The 13749-nt window shown below is 44.4% G+C and overlaps 1 protein-coding gene across 1 annotated transcript; it reads right to left on the bottom strand.

Moving 5' to 3' along the window:
- Positions 1 to 418: 418 nt before the first annotated feature.
- PXMP2 (peroxisomal membrane protein 2) lies at positions 419 to 13501 on the bottom strand. The gene is made up of 5 exons (XM_018555503.1): positions 13313 to 13501; positions 9117 to 9233; positions 2643 to 2805; positions 1899 to 2018; positions 419 to 561 (listed from the first exon to the last, which is right to left on the bottom strand). The coding sequence occupies exons 1-5, from the start codon at positions 13429 to 13431 to the stop codon at positions 493 to 495; spliced, it is 588 nt and encodes a 195-aa protein (XP_018411005.1). The 5' UTR covers positions 13432 to 13501; the 3' UTR covers positions 419 to 492.
- Positions 13502 to 13749: the final 248 nt, after the last annotated feature.

Genomic DNA, 13749 nt, shown 5'->3' with positions numbered 1-13749 from the left:
AGCAGCACCATTTCCTACCATCATTACTCTTGCTGATACAATCAAGTACAATTAATATATTGTTACTGATGAATATGTGGAGGCAACAAGTATAGGATAACTCTAGCCAGACTGATACTTAGTTTAGCTATCTTCTGGCTAGTTCAATTATATGCTGAAATCTCATATCTCCGAAGGCATCCAAAAGCTGAGCATCAAGTTCTCTCGCAGCATCCATTACAAAGCCACATGAAAGGGCCATGTTCACTTTGTAGGTTTCCATAATGCAGAATACACTAATAACTGGAGGACCAGCTGGGAGGTAGTGGTACCACAATCCACTGAAAGGAAACCTTACCCTAAAGACCTTTAATAAGAAATTTAAGAAGCTGACAGGTGATTCAACTGAATTATCAATTTTGGACCTTTAAGACTGGTGTAGAAGTTTAGCAATTTCTATTGTTGCCACCGGAATTCCCAAATTTGATCAACGAAAAAAAAGTAATTTCTTGATTATTTCCTGGTTGTTGACAGGTACGTATACCAGAAGAAGGCCACCGCATTGGCAAACAGCACTCTGAACTAAAAAAAAAAAAAGAAGAGATTACTTAATTATCTATACAAATTATTAATACATTTATTTTCCCAATTATAATTCCAATATAAACAGACATAGGGGTCTGTTTACTTAATGTTTTCACACAACTTTCACCCAGGATTTACACGTTTCTAATTAGCAAAAAGCAGCCTCTTTGGCGATACCGTGTTTCCCCGAAAATAAGACAGTGTCGTATTTTTTGTTGTTGCACGAAATAAGACACTAGGTCTTATTTTCGGGGGATGTCTTACCTGACTGGGGGAGGACCGGATGAGGTCCCGGAAGGCGGCGTGCTGTTGCCAGTCCCGGCGGATGATATTCCGCTTCCATCATGCGTGCGGGCGGGAGCTGCGGCCATCGGGCATGGAGGAAGGAGCTGCGTCTGGCGTGTGGGCAGAAGCTGCGGCCGGCTGGGGTGTGTGCGGGCCTGTGGGCGGGGCGGGAGCTGCGGCCGGTCTTTAGATTCAAAATTCAGTTTATGTGCCGCTACCCCGAAAGTAAGACCTAGCGGATCTCTGTAATATAAGATCTACCACCGAACTAGGTCTTATTTTCGGGGTAGGTCTTATATTACAGAAATCCCCGAAGATAGCGCTAGGTCTTACTTTCGGGTTAGGTCTTACTTTCGGGGAAACACGGTAGTTCAGCTATCTTTTTTTGTCAGGTGATTATCTGGCACAATAAGCTGTAACAGATATAAAAATCTGATTTGCACATATGATTTCCCATACATCTTTACGAGTTGGATAACTGTCTGTCTATTTTATATCAGAACTTAGAAACCAGCAGTTCTGTATGTACAGCGGACCACAGAATGACACGATTGGAAAATAATGGATTAACCTCTCAAGGTTTTCATTTGTTATTTTCAGTCATTTGTGGTTGTTGAAAGGGGGAATATTGGTAGAATGTTTTTAAAGAGGGCTTATGGGTTCCTTTTTGCCTACCTCTTTAATGAAAAATATAATAGGTTTGGGTCAATTTTATATTATATTCATCATATTTGTAGTCAAAGCTTCCCTATTAATGTTTTAAGACAACAGAAGTGTGCCTCTACAGGGCATTAATAAAAGGAGTAATTGAGCCACTCTATACGCTCTACTACAAACCCCCAGAAGAAAAAAAAGACTGAAGGGAATTGGGAAGGGAAAAACTGGAGCAGACAAAAACTGGAGTAGCTGTCCATGGCAACCAATCAGCTTCTCTTTTTCATTTTCAAATCTTAATGAACAAACTGAAGAGAGAAGCTGATTGGTTGCCATGCACAGCTGCTCCAGTTTTGATAAATTCCCCCCTCTGTCTCTAAGCAAACAGTGTTTACCTGTACAGGAATGTAGTTCACATTGATAAACTGAAAAGGTGTCCAGACTTTCCAGTTCATTTTTAGAGTGGACCAGTAACTGTCCTTCAGTTTCTTATTAAGAGAGTTGACGCCTTTGCCCTAAAGAACAGAATGAAAAGAGTACATATGATCATAGTTTCAGTCATGATTAGATTGTTATGGCAATGAAGTACTTCCAACAAACACAGCCAGTATTTAAATGCAAAGGCTAGGCTGGAATTGCTTTTTACCAATTCCTGTCTGGTATCTTAAACCCTTTAAATTACAGAGTAGAACACAAATCTTAGTGGAGGGGACATGCACATTTAAAAAATATATATAAATTGAATGGAAAAATAAAATGTAACATGAATACTTCGGGCCATTAATGAAGCATGCATGTAGAGTAGTCAAGAAAGACTAACTAGATGCTGAGCACATGTAGTAGATATATGGGGGATTGTAGTTTCCTATACGAGTCCTTCATATTTTGCCTTTTATGTAAAGTTTTTCACATTAGTGCATTTTTAGTACATGAAAACTATAACCAAAACTTTCTCTGTTGAACCCACTGCCACCCATCTAAGGCTCATGTTAAAATGCACTCCATTTTATTCCAATATGCGCTTCTACATAAAAAGTAAATGGAATCTTTATAAATATGCCTGGACAAAAACAATTTTTTTTTTATTTAGAAAAATCAGAGGCTTGAACAAGCACATAGAAAAGAAGAGAGACACTCACTTCCAGGAAGTTCATCACAACGAAAAAGAGGAGTAGAAAGGCTGGAGCAATTATTAAACGTTCCAAAAGCAGCCGGCGTAGTCCTGCCATTGGTATAGAAGAAGGGATCACTTGTTCCAGGAACAGGTAGAAGTAGTGAGAGAGAGGACCTGTGAAAAATAATCTAGGAGAGACACATATACTTGTTGTAACCCTTAAAGTACAATTAAAGCTTCAGCCAAGACTCTAAGGTAAATCTGGATGCAGCAAGATAGTAACAGTTGCATGACCCATTTTTTTTTTTTTGTAATCACCACCCAGTTCTAGCAAAAATGTGATTCCTTACAGCCCACTGTAGTACTGGACTGCTGCACCCTGTGTGAGAGCAGAGGTCCAATGCCTCTGCTATGTCAGACCTCTCCAATCAGCAACACTTTGTTTCCTCAGCTTCTCTCGGTTACTACTTCCTGTTGCAACCAAATTTCATTTAGGGCTCATGTCGATGGGCATGGTTTTCTAGCTCCTGACGTGCATTTGGAACGCACATCAAACACAGGCCAACACCCATTGACTCAACATGGGCCCTTGTAGTTTGGGCTGAAGCTTCAATTGGGCTAGAGTTATCACCACTGTACAATTGATATGACATTTTTTGTGCAAACATCCCGCAACCAAAAGAGAAGAAAACTAGAATTTAAGAAACAATGTAAACTTTGGGCAAGCTACTTGTTCAACTTGAATTGCTTGTTATCAAGATATTTACCTTTTGCTGACAGTTCTATCAAATTAAATCAATGTACTGAAAATGAAGCAGCTTTTAACAAGGAGTTACATTTTTTTACTGACAAGAATTTAGGTTACTTAGGGCTTGTTCACACCAAATGCAGACCAGATCTGCATGAGTTTCTGCCGCAATTTTGATGTGTTCCGGGCCGTTTTTGGTTAAAAAAAAAAGTTTTTTTTAAAGTTTAAAATGGGCTTTCAGTGCGTTCCAGGGCGTTTACATGCATTTTTGATTCGTTTGCATGTGTTCCAAAGCAGGTAAAATAGGGCTTGCTGCAGTTTTTTTTACATGCTCTGGAATTGAACGCTGCGGTGTGAACTAGAGCCCAAAATACCATTGAAATACATTGGACGCAGTTTTGATCCGGTCTGTAACTGCTCTGCTCGGTGTTTGGTGTGCTTGGTGTGAACAAGACCTAATAGCCCAGCCTTAGGCCTTATAGTAGAAGCTTGAACAAGCCTTTAGGGAAAGAAAATAACCCAAACAAACAAGACACACTCACTTCCAGGAAGTTCAGCCCAACGAAAAAGAAGCAGAAAGGCTGGAGCAATTACTAAAAAATATGTGCTGTGGCACTTAATTAGAAGTGCATCTGCACTTACAGTTTTCTCTTTGTCCTTTTGTAAAGTCCCATTAATACCTATGGAGTTTGCTAGCAAGGTCCACCTAATGCAGCTTCCTGTGATGGGGTGGCAGCTATGCTGCATTGTTCCTGAATTCAGAACGGTGTTGTCACTCTCATTATGGTTGTGCCTGCTTGTACTACTAAGTACTAAGGGATGAACAGATGTTGCAGGGTCGTGGCTATCAGCATTGCCACTATTGTTTCATAAGCCTGTAGCGTGTCACTGCCCTCTGCTTTGTGGATTGACAGCCTAGCCTCTGTTGCTGAAACCCTCCAACTGCGAGCTGCAGTGTCTGGGAGGGGTAGTGTTTGAGACAAATGAAAAAGGATAAGTCAAGGAAAGTAAAGGAAGCCTTTTTTTCTTCTTTTTTAAATGAGGCTAGTTTATTACAGAGTAACTGAATTTGGTACTTGTTTAGACTGTGAAACATGAGTTTTCGGTTGTACTTTAAGCTAGATGTTAAAAAGGTAAGAGATAACATCGACTTCCCCCCCAAAAAATACACTTTCTTATCGCTACACTTTTTCTGTGCTGCAATTTGAACTTTCAGCTGCAGAGTAGTATCTGGAACCTGTGACCTAGTAAATGCTACAAAATTAAAATGACTTTTAGGTAAATCATTAAACATAAAACACACATATTTGCTAGAAACACATTATTTGGGGAGTTTATAATAGTACAAGGACTCAGTAAGCACTAAACGGATCAGCAAGACAGTCAAGGAACCAGCATTTTCAAATGGAGATTAGCAGTGGAATCCCAATATTTCTGGCATGCCAGGTTTATTTTAATGCACTACTGCAGTTCTCATGTATCCAGGTCATGTTATAGCTAGTAGTAGTAGTAGTAGTAGTAGGAGGTCCCATTCAGCTGAATGTTTTCTGGAATTTTGAGTACATTTTGTACCTTATCCAAGCCACGTCTCCAGTTTCTAGGAGTGTCAGGAGCATACCAAGCATTTATATCCACACATGTAGCACAGACACCTTAATCCAATCACTATGAAATGTATCAAGGCAGATATTGATTGTTCTGTTCTTGGACAATCAGCAGCTGCCTTGGCACATTCCATGGTGATTGGATCAAGGTGTCTGTGCTACCTGTGTGGATGTAAATGTTGGGGTGTTTTCCTGACACTCAGAACTGAAGAAATGGTTTGGATAAGCTGCAAAACAGTATGTCTGCAACATCACAGAACAGGTCCAGTGGAATGTGATGAACTGCAACTAGCTAATGAGTACTTTAAAGCTGCTGTTTCAAAGCCTAACCCATTTCTTCCCTAGTTTTGGGCAGAATAAGTAAGAATTACAATATATGTCAGGTTTAGATTTCTCATTAAAGATATCCCATCGCACTCCAGACCGACGCATCTCTTCTTGCAACTCCAATGGGTGCTGAAATGGCCAGTGGATGGCACCGCAAAAACAATAGAGGTACAGAGGTCACGAGCACACCAGGGTCCACATTATCAATCTGTCCTTTACTGATGTTAGATTAACATGCCATAACAAAAGATTGCAACGTTTAGGAACCAGTGTGGTCCCTTCATCAGGCAAAACAATGTGTCAAGTTGTTACATAGTTAGTCAGGTTTGAGTTCAACCAAAAAAAAAAAAAAAAAAAAAAAAAAAAAAAAAAAAGCCGAAACAGAACGCACATGGTTTTGCCTGATGTAGGGACCACGCTGGTTCCGAAATGTTGTAATCTTTTCTAATAGCACGTTTATCTAAAGTTAATAAAGGACGGATTGATAATGTGGACCTAGATTTAGATTTCTGTCTGTGACCCCACTGGAGAGATGTTTATTTTCCATTTCCTGTCAGTGATGTTCATAAAAGAAATGGGGGTGCAGACATCATAGGGACAGGGAAGCATGGACTCCAATAAAAACCCTACTTTCCTAAAGTGATTTGACCGAGTAATTCCATTTTTCCAAATTACTTGGGAAAGTGAACTGACCCTTTAACCACTTGCTGACCAGGTGTTTACACCCCCCTTCCTGGCCAGGCCATTTTTCAGTATTCAGCGCTGCAGTACTTTGACTGACATTTTTCCCATCATGCAATGCTGTACTGAAATGAACTTTATACCATTTTTTGGGAACACATAGAGCTTTCTTTTGGTGGTATATAATCACCACTGGGGTTTTTATTTTTTACTATAGTAAGGAAAAATTACTGAAAATTTTGAGAGAAAAAAAAGTTAAAAAAAAAAAGTTATAAAACATTTATTACCCAATTTTTTGGTAAAATATAAAAGACGGGGTCACATCGGGTAAATAGACACCAAACATGTCAAGCTTTAAAATTGCGCGCACATACCGGCACGTTATACAAGCGATCGGATCACTTGTATGTAAACGGGCATCGCTGCCCGTTTTTACATTTTGCCACTTTCCCGCTTGTTGCGAGTGGGCGTAGCTGAACGGACGGTTAAAAATGCCCGCTTAGATCCAGGGAGCTCCCGGCCGGCCGTCTTTATACAACAGCCTGACGGGAGGAGGATAATGTACATTGTGTATGTTAGAGAGCCCGGCTACCACAATATATGACAGACAGTGGCATGGGGAACGCGCGCGCACACACACACAAAATTCCCCTCAAGTGCGTTTTTGTGCGCATGCAGATTGCGGGGGTGTTTTAATTTTATTATTTTATACTTTTGTAGCCCTTTTTTATTTTTTTTCCCACTTTATTCCTATCACACACAGGCTAACAAGCCCCTAGGTCAGTGGTGGCGAAACTTGGCACGCCAGTTGTTTTGGAACTACAAGTCCCATGAGGCATTGCAAGGCTCTGACAGACACACACATAACTCCCAGAGGCAGATGCATGTTGGGATTTGTAGTTTTGGCACAGCTGGAGTGGCAAGGTTCGCCACCACTGCCCTAGGTGATAGCGCTTGGAAGTGACAGGTTCTCTTTATGTCTCCCCTACCCTCCAATACACAATGCTGTGCTCGATCTCCTGTGCAGCCCAGCATATGATAGCTGCGACAGGAAGTGCTGCGAGTACAATGCTTCTGTCTCACTGATCACACCAGAGCAGGTTTGAGAACAGACATTCTATGGTCTGCTTCCAGCTCTCTATCCTGAAGTCATTTGCTGTGGTCCCAGGTCCCCCAAAAGAGTGGAGGAAGGGAAACAAGTAGGCTGCTACAAGTAACCTGGGAGGCTGTACAAAAGGAGCAGCGGCTCCCCTTCTCGACATTTAGCAAAAAAAAAACACCTGCCCTGCGCACGGAACTTCACGCCCTGGGCGTCGGGCGATAGGATTTGCGCATTCCTGCTGTGATGATGTATGGATCAGTTGGGGTTTTAGCAGTCTATAGCTATTTAAAGCAGAATTTTACCCACCTATCCCTTAAAGCCAAGGAAGGTGCCATCTTAGCCTCTATTTGGATTGCAGTTGCCATGGTGCTGCACATGTGATCAGCTATGACACTGGCCATTTGAGGGCTTCAAAGTTCAGTCGAGAACTGAAATAAGCACACTGGCAACCTTGACAGTTGGCATGCCTTAAGGCCTGGTTCACACCTGAACATTTTGTAGCGCGTTCAACGCTCGACGAACGCTCTACAAAACGCTCAAACATCTAAATCCCATTGTATTCAATAGGTCTGGTTCACACCTTGCCGTATTTCCGCCCGTCCGAACGCGATACAAGACGGCCTACGCCCAAAGAAGGACATGTACTTCTTTGGGGCGTTTTGGTCTCGCGTTTCCATTGGTACTTTTGTAGCCCTTTTTTATTTTTTTTCCCACTTTATTCCTATCACACACAGGCTAACAAGCCCCTAGGTCAGTGGTGGCGAAACTTGGCACGCCAGTTGTTTTGGAACTACAAGTCCCATGAGGCATTGCAAGGCTCTGACAGACACACACATAACTCCCAGAGGCAGATGCATGTTGGGATTTGTAGTTTTGGCACAGCTGGAGTGGCAAGGTTCGCCACCACTGCCCTAGGTGATAGCGCTTGGAAGTGACAGGTTCTCTTTATGTCTCCCCTACCCTCCAATACACAATGCTGTGCTCGATCTCCTGTGCAGCCCAGCATATGATAGCTGCGACAGGAAGTGCTGCGAGTACAATGCTTCTGTCTCACTGATCACACCAGAGCAGGTTTGAGAACAGACATTCTATGGTCTGCTTCCAGCTCTCTATCCTGAAGTCATTTGCTGTGGTCCCAGGTCCCCCAAAAGAGTGGAGGAAGGGAAACAAGTAGGCTGCTACAAGTAACCTGGGAGGCTGTACAAAAGGAGCAGCGGCTCCCCTTCTCGACATTTAGCAAAAAAAAAACACCTGCCCTGCGCACGGAACTTCACGCCCTGGGCGTCGGGCGATAGGATTTGCGCATTCCTGCTGTGATGATGTATGGATCAGTTGGGGTTTTAGCAGTCTATAGCTATTTAAAGCAGAATTTTACCCACCTATCCCTTAAAGCCAAGGAAGGTGCCATCTTAGCCTCTATTTGGATTGCAGTTGCCATGGTGCTGCACATGTGATCAGCTATGACACTGGCCATTTGAGGGCTTCAAAGTTCAGTCGAGAACTGAAATAAGCACACTGGCAACCTTGACAGTTGGCATGCCTTAAGGCCTGGTTCACACCTGAACATTTTGTAGCGCGTTCAACGCTCGACGAACGCTCTACAAAACGCTCAAACATCTAAATCCCATTGTATTCAATAGGTCTGGTTCACACCTTGCCGTATTTCCGCCCGTCCGAACGCGATACAAGACGGCCTACGCCCAAAGAAGGACATGTACTTCTTTGGGGCGTTTTGGTCTCGCGTTTCCATTGGGATACAGCCAAGTAGCCCACGGAAACACGCGTTTGTCGCGCAGTTTTTTTTACCGCGAACCGCGGTAAAAATGCGCGACACGAACCGCGCGACAAACGTGCATATTCAATACGCCTAGGTGTGAACCCAGCCTAAAAGTAACTGTATTGGGGGACATTAAATTGGTGGATAAACTTCCTCTTTAACAACTGAAAGCTGCTCATTAGTTGCGGCAATGGATTACATTTATTTAGGCAAATCATTGATTTACTTCTTATACACCAGTTCATAACTAACAGGCTTACCCATAGGCGGCAAAACGAAGAAGTGCGACCAGGTCCACATTTCCCGCTGAAGATTTAAATTTGCGCCTCTGCTCTATGTTCTGTGAAAGCAGGTTTCCCAAAGCAGACAGAATTCCGCTGTACAGACAAGTAATTTTTATGGTCAATCATTACTTAAAATTCCACCGAAGAGTACGAATGTCACAGACGAGACATTTTCTTTGAAAACACAAGTAGATCAGTTACATATAAATACAAACAAGTGGTAAATGAAACTAGATGCTGTTAATTATCATGATGGTGGAGCTGTACCACATGCATAGAGATGGGTTACTACTCACTTTATAAAGTTAGAATAGTAAAGTTTTATTGTGTATTATTTCCAGTATTTATATAGGAAGGACATATTGTGATGTCCTTTATGAAGCACGAAGATCTACTGCCATCAGTCCCTGTCCCCCAAAGATGAGTACAATCTTATCACATCACACACTGGGGATAACCTGGGAGAAAGTCAATGAACTTGCCTATAGGAATCAAGCAGCCTGAAGAAATCCACACCACATCCAGATCATCTCCAGACCGGACCAGATTGTTTCCGGACCCAAAATGCATCCTAATGTATCCCTATGCTATTTCTGGCCTCTGTTCACACCAGCGTAGTCCGTTCCAGACCAGAAAAATACTGCTTGTCTCATTTTGTCTGGTCTGGAATGCACTGGAACTGTGGGCAGGTTCACACCATTTTCGGACCTGATCTTGTCCGGAAAATGGTGTGAACTTGCCTGCAGTTCCAGTGCATTCCAGACCAGACAAAATGAGATATGCAGTATTTTCTGGTCTGGAACGGACTGCGCTGGTGAGACCAGAGGCCAGAAATAGCATAGGGATACATTAGGATGCATTTTGGGTCCAGGAACGATCTGGTATGGTCTGGAGATGATCTAGATGTGGTGTGAATGGGCCCTAAAACAGGGAGACAATACATACTGGGGGGAATTTATCAAAAAAGGAGCAGCTGTACATGGCAACCAATCAGCTTCTCTCTTCAGTTTGTCCAGCTGAGATTTGAAAATGAAAGAGAGAAGCTGAATGGTTGCCATGCACAGCTGCTCCAGATCTGATAAATTCCCTTCACTGTATATACCATGCAGATGGTGTCCCTCGTATGATTTGAGTAGGACCCAATCTGCTTCTATCTTTCATTTTCAAAGCTTAACTGAATAAACTATAGGCAGAAGCTGATGGGTTACCAGAGGCATGTTCAGTTCCTTAGCCAAGTGCGGAGTAGCTGTTCTGCTGCAGCAGCTTCACTGAATGCTTCAGCTGCACAGTTCCAAGCAAAATGGCGGAGGATTCAGTGTTAAACTCTGCCATTAGTGCAATTTTTACTGTCAGACACAGTTTTTCATCCACCAAAAGATTAAATTGTAGGTTTCCACACTGAATTGTGATTTCAAACCTACATCTCCATCGCTGCCATGTGTGCGCACAGTTACCACGGCCGCTGGTGCTCTGTCCCAAACTACTCCTGCTATGCACATCACACTCAGCGATCTGCAACCACATTCCCTTCTGCTACGAGTGCTAAATTCACAGTGCTAAGCCTTGACTTGCAGCACAGCGTTCAGCGGCGGTTTGCCAGGTCAGCATTCGCAGTGGCTGAACTAGTAAATGTGGCTCTGTGCCGTCACTATAATGCGGCATCTCATTAGGCGGCAGCCAGTGTTCCAGGTTGCTAAGAGCTCATAGTAACCTGTAACACTCTATGTGGCTTCCCGATTTCACCAGGTGCCAGGAGTGCTGTCTGGCATCCCACCAAGCGCCTGGCAACCAGTGATGTAAATGAGCTGGGCAGGACTCTGGACAGAGCCACTGGACCAAGAGGTAAGGAGCAGTCACTGACAGCAACGCTGCCACTCCCCCAACAGAGTTACTGACTGCACCCACAACACCCCCATACATGACAATCCAATGACAGCACCTGCAACTGCACCCTACCCCCACCTCAGGGGGCAAATAGTGTAGGGGCAGCCCTGCTGGTTACTATGGGCAACTGCTCCAGATTCTGTGTGCTCCAGTTTTGATAAATCCCCCCCACCCGTTTATGCCAAAGTTAAAAGCACATATCCACACAAAAGTTTTTCTTTGCTGGACAGAGTGGGAAAGCGGGTTTTTTGTTGTTGTTTTACAAATCTATGCATCCCTGAAATAGAAATTTTACAAGGTTTTTTTTTTTTTTTTTTAGATTTTGAAAACTGTGAAAAAATTAAAAGCTGAAACTGGTCAAAAGTGGAGAGTAGGGCCTGGCAGCAAAAGTGTTAATAACCAAAGGATTTTGAAATGCCTGAATGCGAATGCTTAAGGCATTGTTTATCAGCAGTATTTGCCATTAAATGACACTGTAGGGGGTCTATTCTTACACAATTCAAAGAGTCATTTGCCCAGCAAATCTTTATGAACATTCATTCTGTGCGAACTGGGGTAAAAAAAAAAAGAACATTCTTCATATACCGCATTATGGACTCTAGATGGAGCTGTGGAGTGTAGAAAATCAGTATTTATTTCCTATGTTGATCAGCTCCATCTAATGGACATTCAACCTGCAAAGAAAATATACTAAGAGCGTCCCGGGCGCCATCTCAGGAGGGGGCGCCACCGGCAGGGCTACTGTCAGATCCGGGGGGCCCAGCACCACTCCCTCCCTTTGCCGCCACTCTACAGGCACTGCCAGGGCCAGCACTCCACCTGAGGGCGCAAGGATAAGGGGGGCCTAGGAGCGGTGCAGAGAGCAGTCGGGGAGTAGCACGGAGAGGACACGGGTGAGGGCGAGCTGTCAACAGATAAGACAGAGCCCTTCTGTACTACACCCGCTAGTCCCACTCACTGCTGCTATGTAGGAGAAAATAAATAAATATTTTTATTAGGGATGCACCGATACCGGTATTTAGGTACCGAGCACCCATAAATTATTTTCGGTACTCGCCGATACCAATTACCGGAAGTCCCATTCAGGAAGCCAGGTGTAATGACTCGCCACCCGGCTTCCCGATTAACAAGAAAGTCCCCTCTTACCTTAGTATGTGCAGCCTGTCACCCCCGGGGCCTGTCCAGCCAAGAGCGGCCTTCCTCCGGTACCCAGCCGGAGCCGTCTTGCTGGCCAATCATGGAAACTGGGCGCCGTGTAATGACGCGGCTCCCTGCTATTCTGATTGGCCGGCTCCATGCTCCCTCGTCATGAGAAGACGAGGGAGCATGAAGCCGGCTTCCCCGCCAATCAGAATGCCGGGCGCTGCGTCATTACACTGCACCCAGCTTCCTGATTGGCCGGGAAGTCGGCTCCATGCTCGCTCATCACAAGTGACAAGAGAGCATGGAGCCGTTTCCTGGCCAATCAAGAAACCGGGCAGCGTGTAATGACGCGCTGCCTGGCTTCCTGATACAGGAAGTATTGGGCTAGGCATCGGAGCATCCAAAACTAGGAGGAGACAGAATCTGTAGCAGTTACTGACCCTGCACATCCTCCTGAGACCCTGGAGACATTAGGCCGCCACTCCAGAGCAACACAGAGTATGTAGCTTTATATAATTCTGCATTGCTGTATGATGTATTGCTGGGATTTGTAGTCTATAGCTGCTGTTATTCTGCATTGCTGCATAATGTATTGCTGCATGGTGGACCTCTGTGGTGGGTGAGTGTCTCTTTAGACCCGCTTCTGTGCTCTCTTCTTCTGGTGTGGGGGTTCCCCTCCTGATCCAGCACGGAGGTGAGGCTTGAAATCACTTCTTTCAAGTCTCCATGACAAATTAGAAGGGGCAGGACAATAGAAGTGACAGAAGTAGCACAGAAGCGGCTCCTAAATTAACAAAGTAGCACTGAAGAATGAGAGGATTTGAAGACTCACCTTGGTGGTGGATCAGGAGGGGTGCCGCCCTGGGAAAAGAGAGCCCAGATAGGTGGCGGCAGGGGGGGGTTTGGATAGAGAACTTCTCCAGGGGAGGGGGCACACTAACTCTGAGCCTTCGTCCCGGGTGACAGAATGTCCACTGGTCCTCCATTCAGACAGAGTGAACGTTCTTAGAGATTTGCAGGGTGCATGGCTCTTGAAATTGTTTACAAATCGACCCCTAAGTGTGTCATACCCCACCTGGAATCAGGAATCTCAGCATGCCTTGTAGGTGTGCACCAGTCCCAGCCATCTGAGAATGTGGGGTTACCTGGTCAGTGCCTTAGTGAGGACCGGCCGGCTGTGCAGGAGCTGCAGGTAGGTCCTCAGTAGCAGTGTGTGTAGGGGCACATCGCCCAGCTCCCGGATCGCCTTAGAAGCAGCTGGCATACTTCTCGCTGCAGATCACACCTGCTTTTGCTGTAGAGAAGGAGGAGGATATCAGACAGACAAAGGCTCCTCCCACGCTTGCCGAGCCCCCTGATGTCTCTCCGCCCACTTCTACACATGACTGTGTTCCAGTGCTCTTTTTTTGTGCTTAAAGGGTGTATTGTACATTTCTAGGTTTATTCATTCTTTCTACGCATGTACACACGTGGGATATAACACTCACGGATGTAAGAAAAGCGTGTTCACGACGTTTGCACGTTTCCCTCAGTGCTAAGCTTTCATGACGGTCCCTTAGTAGCAGTAAAGCTGATTGGTTAG

The sequence above is a fragment of the Nanorana parkeri genome, unplaced genomic scaffold (genome assembly GCF_000935625.1).
Source record: "Nanorana parkeri isolate BGI_ZX_2015 unplaced genomic scaffold, ASM93562v1 scaffold199, whole genome shotgun sequence".
Classification (NCBI taxonomy): domain Eukaryota; kingdom Metazoa; phylum Chordata; class Amphibia; order Anura; family Dicroglossidae; genus Nanorana; species Nanorana parkeri.
This window is presented reverse-complemented; position numbering and strand designations above follow the sequence as displayed.